This window comes from Tursiops truncatus, chromosome 3 (assembly GCF_011762595.2).
Source record: "Tursiops truncatus isolate mTurTru1 chromosome 3, mTurTru1.mat.Y, whole genome shotgun sequence".
Taxonomy (NCBI): Eukaryota; Metazoa; Chordata; class Mammalia; order Artiodactyla; family Delphinidae; genus Tursiops; species Tursiops truncatus.
In genome coordinates, this window is record NC_047036.1 from 120,290,425 (window position 1) to 120,307,893 (window position 17,469).

Consider the following 17,469-nt stretch of genomic DNA (forward strand, 5'->3'; position numbering starts at 1 on the left):
TCAACTGGGAAAATTTTAATTAATAAGCATCAAATGTACTTTACATTGAAACTGCAATACTGAAACTGTGACATTTTAAATATTCTTCACAAAAAAGGTTAGTGATTTTCTTTTTCCTGGGAAACATGGAGATCAAATTATGAGCATTGATGCAGAGTCTAGGTCACTGTGGTTTAGTTAATGCTAGTATCTGAAGAGATGTTCACATTTCACATCTACAATAAGGTAGACTGTGAACTACTTGTATCGCTGAATTTAGCTAAAATTCCATGAGATAATTTAGAGGACTGTCAAACTTTTGAAGTGCAAACTCATAAAACTTTACATTGGGATCACTTTTTTGCTTCAACTGCACCTGACTTGAGAATACAGGTAATTTTTATTTCCTAACTCCTTGGAAAATATTTCTCCAATAAGTCTTATGTCTTCTTTATTATGGGTTGTTTTTAAGAAAGATTATTATCTCTGTGGTTAGTTTCCCACAGTTGATAAAAATCCATCAAAAACATTATGTTAGCAAGGAGAAGAGCTGTTTTTCTAAGGCTGCAGGAACACGAAAGAAATAGCACTTCTTATTTGTATTAGCACAAACATTTAAACCTAGTCACACTGCAGGTAAATCCAATATAGTATTCAAAAGTTCTATAAAAATGAACAAAAGATACGTATTTACTTCCATTGCTCCAAGAGTCAAACATCAGATCTGCACGAGAGTTGTACTGTAGCACTTTGCTGGTCCAATTTAAGAGTTCAAAGTCCTTTTTGCTATTTGGCCCAATGATGTCCACATCCGAGATAAATTCAGTTCAAAAAACAGAAATTAGGGCAAAGACTCCGTATAGCAAAGCACAAGGATATGCTACTAGAAGTTGCTGTCCTTCCATGGCTAATGCAGAAATAAAAATTTTGGAAGCAGAAAAACTACACCATCCAATAATTCCAGCAGTGAGAATGATTCCTACCATTCCTCTGTAGCCGACAAGGAAAAACAGGGCGAGGGGAGAGAAACAGTAGATGAGATTAGTTACATAAGAATAAGTTTTAAAAAAGCACTTAAAAATCCACATGTAGATATCCGCCGAAATAACCAAGATGTTTTTCAAATACTGAAATGTACCTCACAGTGAATTCCATTATTTCATGTGATAAAAAGCTCATCTGTAACACATCTTGCTCCTTAATCAAGCACAATTTCTCAGCCTTGGCAGCACTGACATTTGGGGTGGATACGCTTTTGCTGTGGGGGTGTATCTGTCCATCGTTAGGAAGTTACGCAGCATCCTGGCCTCCAGCCATAAAATACCAGGAGCATCCATGCCTCCCACAGTTTTTCACAACTGAAATTGTCTCCAGACATTGCCAAGTGTCTCCCGGTTGCAAAACTAACTCCGGTGGGAAAACGCTGTTTCAGTAGAAAATACTGTGTGTAAAATTTGAATGTAAATGTATCGATCTTAACAAATGAGAAGACTGAAGCAGGGACACTGTGAGGCCATCATCCTGCCAAATCTCTACTACCAAATAGGTGATATATACTCTTCTCCTAAACTTTCATTTTCAAAGTGTAACAAAGCTCAATCTTTGCTCGTCCAGCACTAGCCACAAGGAGGAGCTTGAACTGTTGAGAGAACATCTCTGCACTGGCCATGAGAAGTAATTTTATTAGCTGTACTTATACTTTTATTTTTAATTTTATTTTTAATTTTTTTTAATTTTTTTCGGTACGCAGGCCTCCCACCGTTGTGGCCTCTCCCACTGCGGAGCACAGGCTCCAGACGCGCAGGCTCAGCGGCCATGGCTCACGGGCCCAGCCGCTCCGCGGCATGTGAGATCTTCCTGGACTGGGGCACGAACCCACGTCCCCTGGGTCGGCAGGCGGACTCCCAACCACGGCGCCACCAGGGAAGCCCTATACCTTTATTTTTAACCTTACCTAAAATATTATTTTAAAATAACACATATTTAAAGCTGTGTACATCTGAGAACACGATAGGCTAGTAACAGCCTCTTCCATAAAAAGAATGCTCCATTTTTAGTTAAAAAGCTGCTAAAGAGAGAATATGTGTTTATTATTCATCCACTTAGCATATGCCCGATATCTTTTTTTTTTTTTTTTTTTTTGTGGTACGCAGGCCTCTCACTGTTTGTGGCCTCTCCCTTTGCGGAGCACAGGCTCCGGACGCACAGGCTCAGCGGCCATGGCTCACGGGCCCAGCCGCTCCGCAGCATGTGGGATCTTCCCGGACTGGGGCACGAACCCGTGTCCCCTGCATCGGCAGGCGGACTCTCAACCACTGCGCCACCAGGGAAGCCCTGCCCGATATCTTTAAGAAGTCAGATATGGTATAAAAAATATCAAAGAGAGGGTAAGTATAATTCTAAACAACTTGATCTTTTCCATGCAGTATTTAAGTTAACAATCACCACTGTTCAATTTGTTTATGGACACTGCTAAGTACGCAAAAAACTAAATTCTTTATCATAGGTAAAAGAGAGATGGTATAGAAGATTTTTAAACTTATTCTCACTTCCATTATTCATCACTGAGAAATATAAAACACAGTCCTCACATATAAGAGGCACTATCTAATATGTTGTTGAATCAGTGATTTATCTCAAACTGATGGTGAGGTAAATCCTACTACACAGAATTAGTCAATCAACCCCCAAAATAAAGACCAGCACTTACTGCAAAGAAAATATCACTGCAAAGCTGGAAAGCAGGATCATGGGAAGAAGACAATATCCAAGGACGCTTGCCACACAACCGAAGGAAACACCAGTCATACTCATTAAGTTTAATAAACAAAACATTCCTAGGCATCCAATTGCACTGATCCCATATACATAGCCAAACTGGATTTTGCCAGCCTACGGGTAAAGAAAAGATTACAGGTTAAGGGCAAAATAGTTATTTTTGGCTTCTTTCACCTGAAATGGCACTCACAGAAGATATACAACTTGTGAGCATTAAAATCCACAAAGGTACCTATTCTTTATACGGAGAAGTAAAACAGTGAGCAGACTGGCTTTTATATCCTTCTTAAGAAGTTTAAAATATCCACCTCCCAACACACAGATATTGTTTTTCATTTTCTAGTTACCATTTGAGCTTGGCATAGAATTCAACAAAGATATAAAATCATGGTATGATCACCTAAAGTAGTAGATTTCTAAAAATAAATCTGGCTGATTTTAAGCAAATAAACTACAGAGACAAGATGGAAAGCCATTCAGATGTTTGGATAGTAACTAGTATCACTTGAAAGTACCCAAATTCCATCAAAATTGCCCTGAAGCAATTTATTCTCATTGGCAGATGTAGCTATAATCTTTTTAACAGCAGAAATAATCTCATTATTCACTTTACATGGGTGTTAGAGGAATTAGGAGAAAGGAAGCCAAGATAAGCAGGAAGCCAGGGTTCTGTGAGGAGGGGAGGAGAAAAGAAAAGTGGTTAATAACTGGGCAAGAGGAATATAATGGAATATATTTTCTTCTTTGTTTTTCCAAATTGTTGGTTGCTTTATACAGTTCTCTGACAAACAAACAAACAAACACAAACCTTAAAGATTCTGCTCTTATAAAAGACAGCACTGAACAGTCTTAGGGCAGTGAATGTTAGCTTAATTGTAGTTAGTATTCTTAGTCCAGCTATGTGAACAAACATTGTATTCAGGGTATGCTATCACTAAAATCAGTCCACAGAGAAGCCTTTAAAAAGTTCCTGGTTTGTCAGATGTTTGACATATAAAACTCAATTGGGAGAATGTCTCCACAGATTACATTAAATAGCAAAATCCTTGGGATTTTTGTTAGAATCAATATTTGTTTGTAAATACTTGAGTAAGAGTGTAGAAGTTTAAAAGGGCTCAGCTGAGTTCACTAATGCACTCATATAGTAATAATAAAACCTTATACTTATACAGTGCTTTAAACTTTTCAAAGTGTCCTCACATAACCTGTCTTGCTTAATCTCCAAAACAATCTTGTTAGGTGGGAAGCATAGTATTATCTATGAGAGAGAGGTGAAGGATGAAATGACTTTGCTCAAGGGTAGAGTAGGAGCACTGAGTTCACGCCCAGTTTTTCTGACTAAAAAGTCCATCTTCGATCCATTATGTCATTTACCTCTTCTAATTCAGAAATGACATAAAATAAAACAAACAGTAATAATTATCTTTACAACTTTTCATTTTCAATATGCTTTAACATTCTTAGGGAGATGGGAGATAGGGACTAAAACCTGTTGCCTTTAATGTTTCAATTCATTAAATGTTAAAATAATATATAGAAGACCAGCAATGCTACAACAAAACACCACCTAATGATGAAATTTTAAAAAATAGCAATAAGCTAAAAGTTTTGTCAGTTTTTGAAAGGAAGGAATTTTGATGAGAGACTAAAGCCATACGATATTTATTAATATTTTTTCCCTAATAACTGAAGCACTTAGTGAAACAAGAAATGATTTCTAAATACACTATATCTATCATCAGTGGAGAAGTAATGAACAGGTACAAATTCAAACAACTCAATACTATTTAAGACACATCAAAGACTTGACTGTATAAGCAGAGTCTCAATAAAGGCTCTTGGTGGAACATTTAATCTCACACTGAGAGTTGCAACTAACATCTTACCAGTAACAATGTGGCTCCAAAAGCAAGGCAAAAAACCATTGGTCCTGCCAAGTCAGTCTCATTCATGATGCTGCCATCTGCTACTTTTAATGGGTGTAACACTGTGAGTGTTTTTTGCCAGATGTGATCAAAATTGATACCTAATTCTAAAGAAAAAGAAAATAAGAAGTCAATCAGGATTTGTGATATACTTTTAGTTTACCAGAATCTATGTTCTAACAGGAGAAAAAATGAAACCACCAATATCAAAGGAGTGATCTAGCAATATCAGATGATATTATTTTGGTGAGTCCTCAATATCAGTCTTTACTGATTATGGTGGTTATTCCACAAATATCCAATTTCTGGTCTGATGTTAGAAACAGGTATGGACATGATGAAACAGACACTCTGCTATGTCTGCATAGCAAAGAATATATGGACAGTGTTAACAGTAAGGGACTCTATACCTGAGGCTTCAGGAACACTGGAGTTCCTGTGAAAATGTATACAAAACTACGTCTCTCTGCATGTGTATGCCTTTTTCTGAGGAGAGTATGCATAGCTTTCACTAGACTTTCAAAGCGTATCTGATCAAAAAACAAGAAACACTTTAGAACTACTGCTTTTTGTGTTTTGGGATACAATTTGAAAAACACCATACTTTTCAGTGATGTTACTAGCTCTGTCAGCTTATTTCCGTGCAGAATAATCAATACCACGCTATTTCCTCTCATTTCTTCCACTGATAGAATTTCAATAATAATCTGAAGTAAAAGTTACTCTGCTCATATACTGACATACTTTATTATCACTTTATAAAGATCTATTAAAAATCTGGTCCTCCTGGCTCAATGTGGTTTCATATACACTCTGTTCAAAATGAGTCACTTTAGTAGAAAACTGTTTTCTACAGTATTATTCTTTCAAAGAAAAGGGTAACTTCTCCAAACTAAGATTTATTTTCACTGACCAGCTGGGTACTATAGAGTACTATCAAGTGTTGCAACCAATCGTACCTTCTAATAAAGGTGGCTCGTCCTCAAAGTTGTTTCCATATAATGGCTGAGGCGTAGTTGGAGTATACGCCTGAGCTGGCTGGAAAATCTGCCCGGTGTACGGCTGTTGTGGCTGCACCATGTCTGGAGGGACAAACCGGCCTTGGTGCGAGTAGTCATAGCCAGCATACTGTCTACAATAAAAGTAAGTTACATTTCTCAGAATTATGTCAACGCCCCAAACTGATATTCCCAACAGGCAGAAAATCTTAGTCATGCAATTCCCAGGATATCTCTTTGCCAGTTTTTATAAACGGTGGTTGAAATTAATTACTAAGATCAAGCTGATTATCTACAATAAGTTGTCTGTATTTTATAGAGAATTTTCCTGATGATGTTAAAACTCACTTATGCAGTGCTTAAGCATTTCACAAACTATTAAGTTTTTAAACATCAGGAGGTCAACAAATGAAAACGTAAACGTTTTCTTGTACTTTCCCCTTTAGTGAGCATACATAAAGATAGCTGTGAAATAAAATTTATGCCCAAGACTATGAATAAAAACTCAGGATGACAGACTTCGTACTGCATGTTACGTTAATTTTCCACTGTAACTCAGATCTCTCCATGAGAATGAATGAGTATAAAATCATTCTTCTTTCTTCTCTGTAGTATGTTATTTTTTGCAAGTGGGTAAATCTCTTTAAGAACAACCATCAATTTCAAAAAGTGGAAAAAAATCAAGCTTCTTTTTTGTGAAAGCTTTCTGAATATACAAACATTATTAGCACACCTTGCATCTAAATAGTGCTTTTAATTTTTCAAAGTAATTGTATACCTATTGTCTCCTTTGCTATGTACTATAACAAATCTTGCATTTTAGAAGGAAACCTTACCATGGCTTTTTTAGTGATGAAAACAACAGGGAACAGAAGGATATTGAAGCAATATCTTTTAAAGACCTGTTTTACTATGTTCCAGAAAAATATGACTTAGCTATCAATGGTAAGAAATAAAGAAGTAAAGTAACTATTGTAAAAGTAAGCTACTTTAAAAATGAGAGCTGAGAAGGCTTAGAGATCTTTTAGTCTAATTATCTTTAAAAATTTTTAATTCCCTTTTGAAAAATATAAAAAATCTAATGACCTCATTATTGAGATTTTAAAATTAAATCTAATTTTAAATTAACTGAACATCTTGATTAAAAGCAAATCAAAGGTGAAGGTTCAACTACACATAGCTCTCATTCTCATGACTTACCACGCTAGTCCAATACATGCTTAAAAAAATACTATTTATTTTTCTAGCTATAAAATATAGAATTCGCTACAGCATTATTTTAATAGCAAAAAGTAGAAACCAAAACAAAATATAAACAGCTATCAGTAACTACACTGTGATATAGGCACAGACTACTCTGCACCTTTTTAAAGGTGTGAGGCAGTTTTGTCTGCACTCGTAAGAAATGATAATCAAGAAATATTCAGTGGGGAAGAAAAAATCTAATATTCAGAATAGTATATACCATATGCACCCACCGTGACTATGCTTTTTAGAATATGTATGCATATCTATGTGCATGTGTGTATATATATATACACGTACATTATATACACCATTATATAGGTAAAGGGACCCAGAGACAGGAGAAGTAAAAGACTTAATTTTCAGGTTATAAACTTTTGTACCTTTGCACCTTTAAAAATCCTGTATATTTATTATTTGTTGAAATTCATTAATTCTAAAATGTCATATGTAATACATGGGTATATATTAACTACTGAAAATTTCCAAAAACATAAATAATAGGCTTTTGAATATTACCATGTAAAACACTGTTTTAAGTCTTTAATGTGAATTATCTCACATTACTCTCTCTACAATTCTTTAGGAGGTCAATTTTATCATCCTCTCCATTACAAAAATGTGGAAACATATTTGGGTTAAAATGATTTGTCCATGGTGGTGCCAGGATTCAAAACTAGACTTTTTAATTCCAATAGCCAGCTCTTATAACAACTGTAGTAAAAAATTACCCTCAAATCCTACCTGACAGAGACAGACATAATATCTTTTTCTATACATGCATTTCCCCAGTCATTCTGGTATGCAAGGATCTTGATTACTATTCTCTCTCTCTCTCTCTCTCTCTCTCCCTCTCTCTCTCTCTCTCTCTCTCTCTCTCTCTCTCTCTCACACACACACACACACACACACACACACACACACACGGAGTTTCCACAGGGCTAGCTGGTTGAATTAGGACAAGAACTCACATTTTCTGATTTAGTAAAATATGCTATTGTGTTGATCTCTGTTAGGATGCATCATAAACCCACCTTGGAGTTTATGAAAGAGCTAGAAAAGCTCCATATGGAGGTTTCTACAATCTGCATAAACAAATTGCATTTTATACTCTCTCTCTCCAAAGAGAGCAAGAGAGAGAATATCAATGTGTATGCAATAGAAAAAACAAGAATGACATAAACCTGTGGTTCTCAAAGTCTTTGATCTTAGAACCCATTATACTCTTAAAATTTATTATTGAGCACTCCTAAAATTTTTTATGTGGGTTATATCTATCAATATTTATTATTTTAGAAATTAAAACAGAAATGTTTAAATAATTAATTCATTTAAAGTAACAATAAATCCATTACATGTTAGCATAAACAGTCTTATGAAAAAATTATTTAAAAAAATTACTGAGAAAAGTGGCACTGTATTCTATTTTTGACAATCTCATTAATGTCTGGCTTCATATAAGACAGCTGCAAATTCTTATATCTGCTTCTGCACTCATTCTGTTGTGATATACTGTTTTAGTTGAAGTATTTGAAGAAAATCTAGTGTTGCAGACCTGTAGTTGGAAAAGAGTATTTTAATAACCTTTCCAGATTATCATGAATATTCTTTTTTTTTACCTTAGTTGTATTTTTGTAATTTCCCCAGTTTATTTGAAAACAATCTTTTCTGACATATATTCATGTGAATTTTAGATCAGCTATCTCCAAGTGCACAGAAATTACCTATATTTGCCTATAAACTAAGCACTGATAAAAGAATACTTAACATATCAATATTTAAGCATTCCAACATAAAAGGACTTTTTCCCACTTATTATTTTTTTCCCACCTAAGTTGATCTAAATTTGACATTCAGGTTAATTACATGCATGTAAAAGCAGACACCATCCCCAAACTGACCCTAAGGTAAACCAGCACACAAGTGTCCTTCTTCCCGGACATAATTACATTTCCAGAGGCAAAGTGGTTCAAACGGGAACACTTAAGCTGACTTCCGTATGAAATCAACTAGACAGACACAAACTAAGGAGTGAAGGTGCTGAAGATTAATCCCACAAATCTTCTTCCTTCCTGTCCTGTAAATGCACAAGTGTGCACCCTGCGCATATATGAACACTTCTTGCCAACATCACTGGACACCAGGCCCTGACATCAAGAGGGAGTGCAGGGCAGGGGCCCCATCCACACAGAGGGAAGAGGTAGTGCAGATTCTTGAAGTGCCAATGGGCTCAGATGCTGATAGGCCTTACAGTGATGTTTCACTTCATTATGCTCTATTTTGCTGCTCTACTATTTTGTTTGTTCCACTATTTCTGTAACTGGGGGCAAAGTGGGAGGTTCAACTAGTCTAAGAACACTTACCCCATAAACTGTCTAAATCAAAAATTTTTATTTATTCTTCTGCCAAATACAACAACCGATTTCCATCTACAATTATTTTTTAAGGTAAGAAACAGTGAGTTAACTGAAGAAAGGGCTGCAGCCTTGGCTGGGGAATGGTGACACTGTGACACCTGACTGAGAATGCGGGCCTGTGGGATGAGCCTGGGCCACAGCAGGACTGGACCCAGGTCAGCAAACCTTCTCCAGGAAGGCTCTGCAGCACCGCACACACTGCTGGTAGACAGTCTCAAAGTCAGTGTCATTACCATAATAAGGATCTTCAATCATGAGTTGTTTCTGTGGATTGTAGCTCCCAAGTAGTTCAATTTTCACTCTGCAGTTTTCAACTTGATTACTTTTCCTATTCAAATCTCTCAGGTTGTTTTCATCCATACATAGTATATAATCAAAAGTGGCAAAGTCTTCTTTGGTAACCTGTCTTGCTTTATGCGCTGTGTTAACGCCATGATTTGTTAGGCAGCTCACAGCTCTTGGATCTGGCGACCGGCCCACGTTCCAGTCAGAAACAGCGCCACTGTCAATGACCCAAGTATCAGAAATGTTTTGATCTGTTACAAGTTTCCTGAAAACTGCTTCTGCAATGGGTGATTGACAGATGTTACCCAGACACATGAACAGCACTGACTTGGTCACCTGTTCGGCCATCTTCATCTTCCCGCGTGCATAGAGCGAATATTCTTTTTGATACATCAAAATGCAAAGCAAAGTGGTAGTTTGTTAAATTTAACTTGCAACATGGAGCTAGAAACAATGCTAATGAACTCTGTTGTATTAGAATAAACTGATCTGTCTTATACTTTAATTGGATCCTTTATTATTCATGTATGATTTTGTAACACCATGCATTGGCCATTTAGAAAATATTAGTATGAATTATGCAGCTCTTCCAAATATTGACACACTTAATATAAAATATATATATAAATTTTTAAAAATCAGCTTTGTTAATATCACCACTGATCTCATCAGAAAATGGTTAATTATTGGGAAGCTGACAAGTTCACAATGATGGATACAAGTTTTCCAAAATCCTCATTTTTGCCTGAAAACTTGAAATTGATCTTTGGCCACACATACTGTCAATTGTTTTCCTTGAAGTAACAGGTCACTTCACTCATTTTTGAGAAATTTTTCAAGTCTGAATAACCATAGTTTGTCTGTCAGATGTTCTTTCCAATAAAAATGGTTTCCACAAAAAAGTGGCTGAATCAACTTGTGACTCAAATTGTACACGGGCTTTTCCTAGAGATAATCATTGTACTTCAGTATGAAGCAGAAGTGCTTGAGGACTGTTTCCCACTTTGTCACACAGACTTTTCTAAAAATGTGTGTTGTCAAGATCAGCATTTAATAAAACAATAATTCTTGCAGCTTCATCAAGGGCACCCTTAAGTGAAAATGATTCCCCTCACCCCCCGCAACAAGTGTGTGATGAAGAATACAACGATTACTAGAAAAATTTGATGCCATTGTCTTGCCTCATATTTGGGTAACAGCAGTTCTACCAGTCATTACTTCTGCAACATCAGTGCAAATCTCAACACACCTAAAAAGGTATATAACATCTTAGAATTTTTACAAAAATAGTTTTGACCTTAACGTCTTCCTGAAAGGTCTCAAGAACCCTCTGGGTCTGCAGGCCACACTTCAGAAACACTGATGCAGACCCATAAATTTCATGTAAGGAAAAGAAACACTGCAAACAAATAAGAGCTTTAAAAGTGGCACCATCATTCCTTCTTCAGGATATAAGGTGACAAAGACAACACCGTGGAATTTTACAATTTTTCTTTTCTGGCAGGATCTGCTCAGGAAAATTCCTGACTCACTCCTGTTGGTTTTAAACTAAAACACCGCATGGTAGACATGACCTTTATAATCTAAATCAACACTTTTACAGCAGGAAAAGCAGCAGATGTAAACCAATACTCTCAGAAGCACTCAGTATCAACAACAAGGACAAAAAGTGTCTTAATATACTGGGTTGACTACTTAAGTTCATCAAAATCCTTACATAGTCCATAAAGGTGTTATTAGCTATTTCGGAAGATGAAAAAATACTAGCTTTCAAGACTTTAAAAAATATGTAATTGGTATTACTAAATATTTTATAGGCATATCTAGAATACAATGTGGAACCTGTCCAATATGACAGATGGAGATCAAACGACCTTTTACTATTTCGGTTTATTTTTTGTTGTATGAATGTATGAATGTACAGTACCCAGAGTGGAAATTATGCAAAATGTTAAAGCTGACTTCATAGGGCAAATGTAGAACTAGGGACTAATAATAAGTCAAGTCAAATCTGAAGACAATCCAAGTCAGATGCTATGTGAACCTAGATTTTCATCAATAGAGAGATAAAAGTTAGCTGATCCTTGTTACCAAGTTGGCGTAACAAACAAAATGTTATTTGATAAACTGACATGGACATAAAAATGTCATTAGGGTGCAGAAACAATACATATAGGTACATAGAGAGGAGTTCAATTTTTTTTTTTATGAAGTTCAGAAACCCAGTCATTACTGCTAACACATTAAGCTTCTTATTTTCCTAAGCATCATCTATAAACTCACATTCATTAACTGGCAGTAATGTTTATATAAGCATCTGGAATGAAACTTTTTCACTAGTACAGAAGCAATGCTTAGTGGTACATGATTTGGTTGGAACAGAATTGTGAGAATAGTTAGCAAGAGAATATCTTTAGATATTCTGCTCTGTGGAGAACTGAAGTGAGATGCTAAGTGTAAAGAAAAGATAAGTCACACCTTTAAGAGATGCAAACATGGACAGAAAGAAAGAAACATAGGAAAGAAAGGCAGAGACAGATAAAGCTAGGAGGCTGCAATCTAAATGGAATAATTCTGTTGAGTCCAAACATCAATATCATTTGGTTAAAAACAGGCCCACATACAGAGACAGGTTTTCCAAACCCCTGTTGCAGCACCCTGACCAATCTTATATTCATCTGCCCTGTCATACTGAACAATCACAAGAAACACATATTTAGGTAAATAAATGAGTGGAAATTTCTCAACATGACTTTTCCAATTCTGCCGGATTAACTGATAAAAGAGATAAATCTTCAATGGCATGTAATTGAGAATTTAAAAGAAAGAAAAAAAGTGGTTCACAGACAGCATTATTTACATGTTCACTCCCATTGTCCAATGTGTTGAATTTTAGGGGGGGGGAAGCTTTAGAATGTATCAAAAAATAAGCAGATTCAAGGAGTTTTGTTTTGTAAAAAGTATAGCCTATACAAGACAAATGATACTGTGGGGCTGAATTTGATTTTTGCTTTTTTAAATTCTTGGGCACTTTCATTCAGATTTATTAATTCAAACACATTCTAGTACTAATGTTTCTCTCAGATTGGATATGCACCCTTTCCATGCCCTCAACCTGGGAAAATCTTCATTAGGTTTTTAATTCAGAGTCCATAGATGCACATCTAACACACGAACTGTCTGGACATTATATGCACATTACTGTGGGTGTTTGCATGCATATATTTCTCAGAAATAGGCCCACAGTTTTCCTAAGATTCTCAAAGTGGTCCTGGACCATCTAAAAAAGGTTAAGTAGGCCTGATATAGGAAACGCCTTCACTGGATGGCAAGCTGAAAAGATTAACTTTAAGGACCTAAGAAACTAAGAATATGATGTCCTAGAGGAGACTGGTAAAAAGCTTTAAGTTTTTTGCCACAAACACCATGGACTATAAAAAGAACAGAGTTTTGGTTTTGTTTTTTCAACAGTTCGTGGATAAAAGGTTTTGGGTTCCCCTTACTTCAGTCTGTAACCGGCAATTTGTGTGTACTGACTGATCATAAAGTTTTGGTGTGTGGAGTAATAAAAGTGATTATCAGCTGCTTTATGAAAACCACCTGATGATTCATAGTATGGTGCTTACACTGTTCAATAGTGTCACTCAGTGCTTTCAGTTAACAGCTGATAAAGTCTGAAAGTTGGACTGATTTAGCTATTAAACAAGCTGTCAAAAGACTTGAATTTTTAACTCGTCTTGTGGCCTAAACAGCCTATCTTCTAGGTACTTAAAACTTCTATCCATATCTTAAATGATGTACAAATACTGTCACTAGAAAAAGATTCTTCTAGAATCTATTTTTCCACTCATGGCACACCTGAAAATTGTGCATAAGATACCGAACCCTAAATAGGGCAATCCCTTCCAACCCAAACAAGTGTCACAGATCTCTCCGGAGGTATAAAGATTATGAAAAGTCACGTTCCTGATACGGAACATGTTCACACATTCACTCTTACGCAGAACCAAACATTCGGGGTACGTGCTTTCAATGCAATCTCAACTAAGTAAACGGGCAAAGTTGAAAAGTTACTTGCTATAAGGTCCTCCACTTCCTCCATAATCGTAGGACTGCTGTGACTGGTCATCGATGCTGTAACTTGTCTGGTAGAAATCTGTGTTTAAGTTGTCAAAGCCTGACATTGCAAATGATCTGCAATAAAAAGAAACAGCAAAGACTGCTTATGCCCAAGGTCCTCCCTGAATTCGGTCCTGATACTTTACTTAAGCAAATACCCTCACAAGGCAGTAAATAACTTCTAAAATTTTGGGGGGCAGCATTTGGAAGATGGGTCGGGAGTGGGGTGTGCTAAAGAAATGTCTAGACTCTAAGTCGAGGCCCGAGAAGACACCTCCACTTCAAGGAGCTGATATGCCTTGGGTTCGGGGCAGGGACGTGGGAGGAGGGGTTTCGTGGGGTCTAAAATATCAACAACAACAAAGATGATTCCTCACCTCTGGACAGCTGACAACACGACAGCCTCCTGCAAAATAAGGCCTGGGCCGGCCAGGAAAGCGCAGACTCCTGCAGGGGCCTCGTCAAAGCAAGGCCCGAAAGGGAGGGAAGGTCTGAGCGAAAGGACCGGGGCGCGGTGCCGAGAGGCGGCAAGAAGCCACCCTGCCCAGGTGCGGGGAGAAACCGAACAGTGAGCCACGGAACTGGGCACTCACCAAACGCAGAGGCGGAGGCGAAAGCGGAGGCGGAGGCGGAGGCGGAGGCGGAGGCAGAGGCGGCGGCGGCGGCGGCGGTAGCTCCAGCAGCTCCGGCAGCCTCCAGTAACCCCCCCAAACTCAACTAAGGACCCTGCACTAGCCCCGTTGCTACGTGTCAGCAGGTTAAAGAACTGCTTCCGGGGCACGCCCGCTCGCGCAGGCGTGTTAGCGACTTTGCGCCCGGGGCGTACAACGGAGAGAGTTGGGGGGCGGGGGAACGAGGGTACGATATTGAGCATGCGCAGTATCGACCAACTAGTCCAGCAGCGGGCCAATGGGAAGAGGGAAAAGCTTCCGGCGGTTTAGTTAGCGGTGGAGGCAGAAAGGCGCAGGCGCAGCAGTTGTTAGTTGCTGTTTGAGAGCGAGAGTTACTTAGTAGACCGAGTTCCTGGGTGAAAGCGTGCAAGAGCCTCTCAACACACACACATACAAACACCCCCCCCCCAATGAAACAAACAAGGAAAAATAAAATAAACAGATAGCAAGAAACACACTTGCCTTCAAACAAAAATAACAGTAGCAAAAGGACATAAACCAAAAAACCAAGGAGCTGGAGAGGAACAGGCAGCTACCCTTTGAGGTTTTCTACTCCACCAAAGAATTTCTGAAATTGCTCATGCAACTATCTAACTTACCACCTTTTACAAATAATTTTAGAATTTATTGATGTAGGTACAATCTGCAGAATTCTAGGTGGAATGACTATATCCTGATTTGGTGGGGACAGCCCCATTGTCCTATGTTATGCCTGTTTTTTCCAACATAATTACTAATTTTGTCCCCTTTTCATTTTCAGAAATATTCCAGTTTGGCTGATAAATTATATGGTTGTACTTTATTTAAGCTTCATTATCTAGGAAGCAGAGTTTCTAGTTACCAAAAATATGCAATAACCTATCGCTTCATCTACTTAGTGATCTTACTGAAAAAATTCTAGTCTCTCTTGTTTCTTCTGATGTTTCCCTTTTTTCCTGTCCAAAAGAGATATTACTCTCAAATATGAATAGAATACAAGAATATGAGTATTAAAAATTACTTGCTTAGGAATGAATTGTTAGATAAAGATATTACTCAAATTCTGCTTCTGTTCCTGAAAGCAATTACTGTGTTCACTGGATTTTCTTTCCTCTCCAACCCCTGCCCCAAATGAGAAGCCAAGCAAGAAAATTGTTACATGATTAAATTTTCCTTATTGTTTGTTTGGTATCCTGCAGAAGCCACTTGGGGATTTTGAGAATATCAGTCAATTTCATGGCTAGTCAGGTAGGCTTTTTCTTTTTGGAAACTTTTTTTTTTTTGGTGTTATACCCGCCACCACGCCCCCGCCCCCCCACCCCATGATAGGCTCCAGAGAAGTATATTAAAGGAAACTGAGTACTTGTTAAATGTGCTGACCTCTGTTAAAGTCATTGAGCTGGCTTTATTAGGAGTAGAAAGCCTCAACCAGGTCAAGGGATAATAGAACATAAAGTGGGTTTGGAGCAGCTGCCCAGTCCTTCCCTGGGACCTAGTATGTCAGTCACTAAACTTGGAACAAAAAAGGGAAGAACATTCTAATCATGAGCAATATCTCTTAATAGTTAATCTCTTAATCACGCTAGTCTACACACTAACACTTTTACATTCTTCACAAAGGTACAAGAAAACTCTCCTTTTATGATGGCAGTGAAATTGTGCTTTGATATCTTGGAGCTGTCTTCTTTCCCTTCTGTTCTATGCTAAAATATGTCATAGGGAATTGTGCCAGGAAATTATGGTTTGAGCATAGGTACTCTTCCCCTACTTTCAGCTATATCCACAAGCACCAAATGAGTGGGGGTTTGGCAGTGGTGTGCTTATCGTGTCAAGTTACGCATAATAACTATGAAACCTGATAACTATGGTAAAAACAATGTAAGTGCCCAAGATCTGTTTTCACTATCCCTGAATATTAATTATATAACCCAAATATGACAATTATATTTCCCCCAAATTATCCTTTATCCCTTAGAAAAGAGTTTCCTCATCAAATTCTGCAACTGTTATTTCAATTATTTTACTTTGAACAATAAATTATTGTTTTGTGAAGACATTTACCTGTAACAACACTGGATGCTTTTGGAAAGAACTGATTTTCAAAAGGCAATGAAATTGAACCCTAATGTAATATTTATTCTTGGGACTTTGACTTCAATATGCAAGTGCCTCATGGTGCTTTATTTAAAAAAGTCTTTTAAAGATAATTTTTAAAGCAACACTGTAAGTATTTCCATCGTAGAGCTCACACATACCCTCTTTTTTTAAAAAAATTATTTATTTATTTTGGCTGCGTTGGGTCTTTTTTGTTGCTGCGCACAGGCTTTCCCTAGTTGCGGTGAGCAGGGTCTACTCTTCACTGCGGTGCACGGGCTTCTCATTGCGATGGCTTCTCTTGTTGTGGAGCACAGGCTCTGAGCACATGGGCTTCAGTAGTTGTGGCATGTGGGCTCAGTAGTTGTGGCACGCGGGCTTCAGTAGTTGTGGCACGTGGGCTCGGTAATTGTGGCTCGTGGGCTCTAGAGCGCAGGCTCGGTAGTTGTGGCGCACTGGCTTAGTTGCTACGCGGCACGTGGGATCTTCCTGGACCAGGGCTTGAATCTGTGTCCCCTGCATTGGCAGGTGGATTCTTAACTACTGCACCACCAGGGAAACCCCCACACATACTCCCTTAAATAGCATTTCTAATGTTAGGTGAATGGATGTTGTGGTCTGGAATAAGAATTTCAGTGATAATAGTAGAAGTTCTATATCTTAATTACCTTAGACGGAAGGGGAAATAATGTAAAAAACAGCATCAGAGGACTGGGCTCTAGTGATGGCAGAGCCCCTCCTGCCAAAGGTGCATTTGAAAAATGTAACAGCTACCACCTAGGTATAGTTACTATGTGCCAGGCACTGCTCCAAGCACTTCATACCTTTGAACTCAATTGCTTTTCCTAACTACCTGATGAGATAGCTACTCTCTATTTTTCCCTTGGTAAAACTGAGAACAGGGTGGTAAATAACTTGCAGACCTGAGATTTGAACCCAGACTGTCTGGGTCCTGAGTCCTTGTGCTAAACCACTAGAC

The 17,469-nt window shown here is 37.8% G+C and overlaps 1 protein-coding gene and 1 pseudogene across 3 annotated transcripts; both read right to left on the reverse strand.

The window, feature by feature from the left end:
* Positions 1-14,514, reverse strand: YIPF5 (Yip1 domain family member 5). 3 transcript variants are annotated; one of them, XM_004329114.4, is made up of 6 exons: positions 14,340-14,514; positions 13,702-13,821; positions 5,642-5,814; positions 4,644-4,789; positions 2,690-2,871; positions 1-969 (listed from the first exon to the last, which is right to left on the reverse strand). In XM_004329114.4, the coding sequence occupies exons 2-6, from the start codon at positions 13,809-13,811 to the stop codon at positions 807-809; spliced, it is 774 nt and encodes a 257-aa protein (XP_004329162.1). In that variant the 5' UTR covers positions 13,812-13,821; positions 14,340-14,514; the 3' UTR covers positions 1-806. The 3 variants fall into 3 exon arrangements, with proteins under 3 accessions (XP_004329162.1, XP_019780189.1, XP_019780190.1); XM_019924630.3 differs by lacking the exon at positions 14,340-14,514 and adding an exon at positions 14,124-14,272; XM_019924631.3 differs by lacking the exon at positions 14,340-14,514 and having other exon boundaries at positions 13,706-13,821.
* LOC117311638 (low molecular weight phosphotyrosine protein phosphatase pseudogene) lies at positions 5,822-13,693 on the reverse strand (annotated as a pseudogene).
* Positions 14,515-17,469: the final 2,955 nt, after the last annotated feature.

What these genes read in the sequence shown, in the direction of transcription:
- YIPF5 (XM_004329114.4), bottom strand. Translation starts at nt 13,811, where the DNA reads ATGTCAGGCTTTGACAACTTAAACACAGATTTCTACCAGACAAGTTAC. An exon ending in AGTGGAGGACCTTATAGCAA is followed by an intron (nt 5,815 to 13,701) that starts GTAACTTTTCAA and finishes CTTTTATTGTAG; the next exon opens with ACAGTATGCTGGCTATGACT. An exon ending in CGAGCCACCTTTATTAGAAG is followed by an intron (nt 4,790 to 5,641) that starts GTACGATTGGTT and finishes CTTTTTCTTTAG; the next exon opens with AATTAGGTATCAATTTTGAT.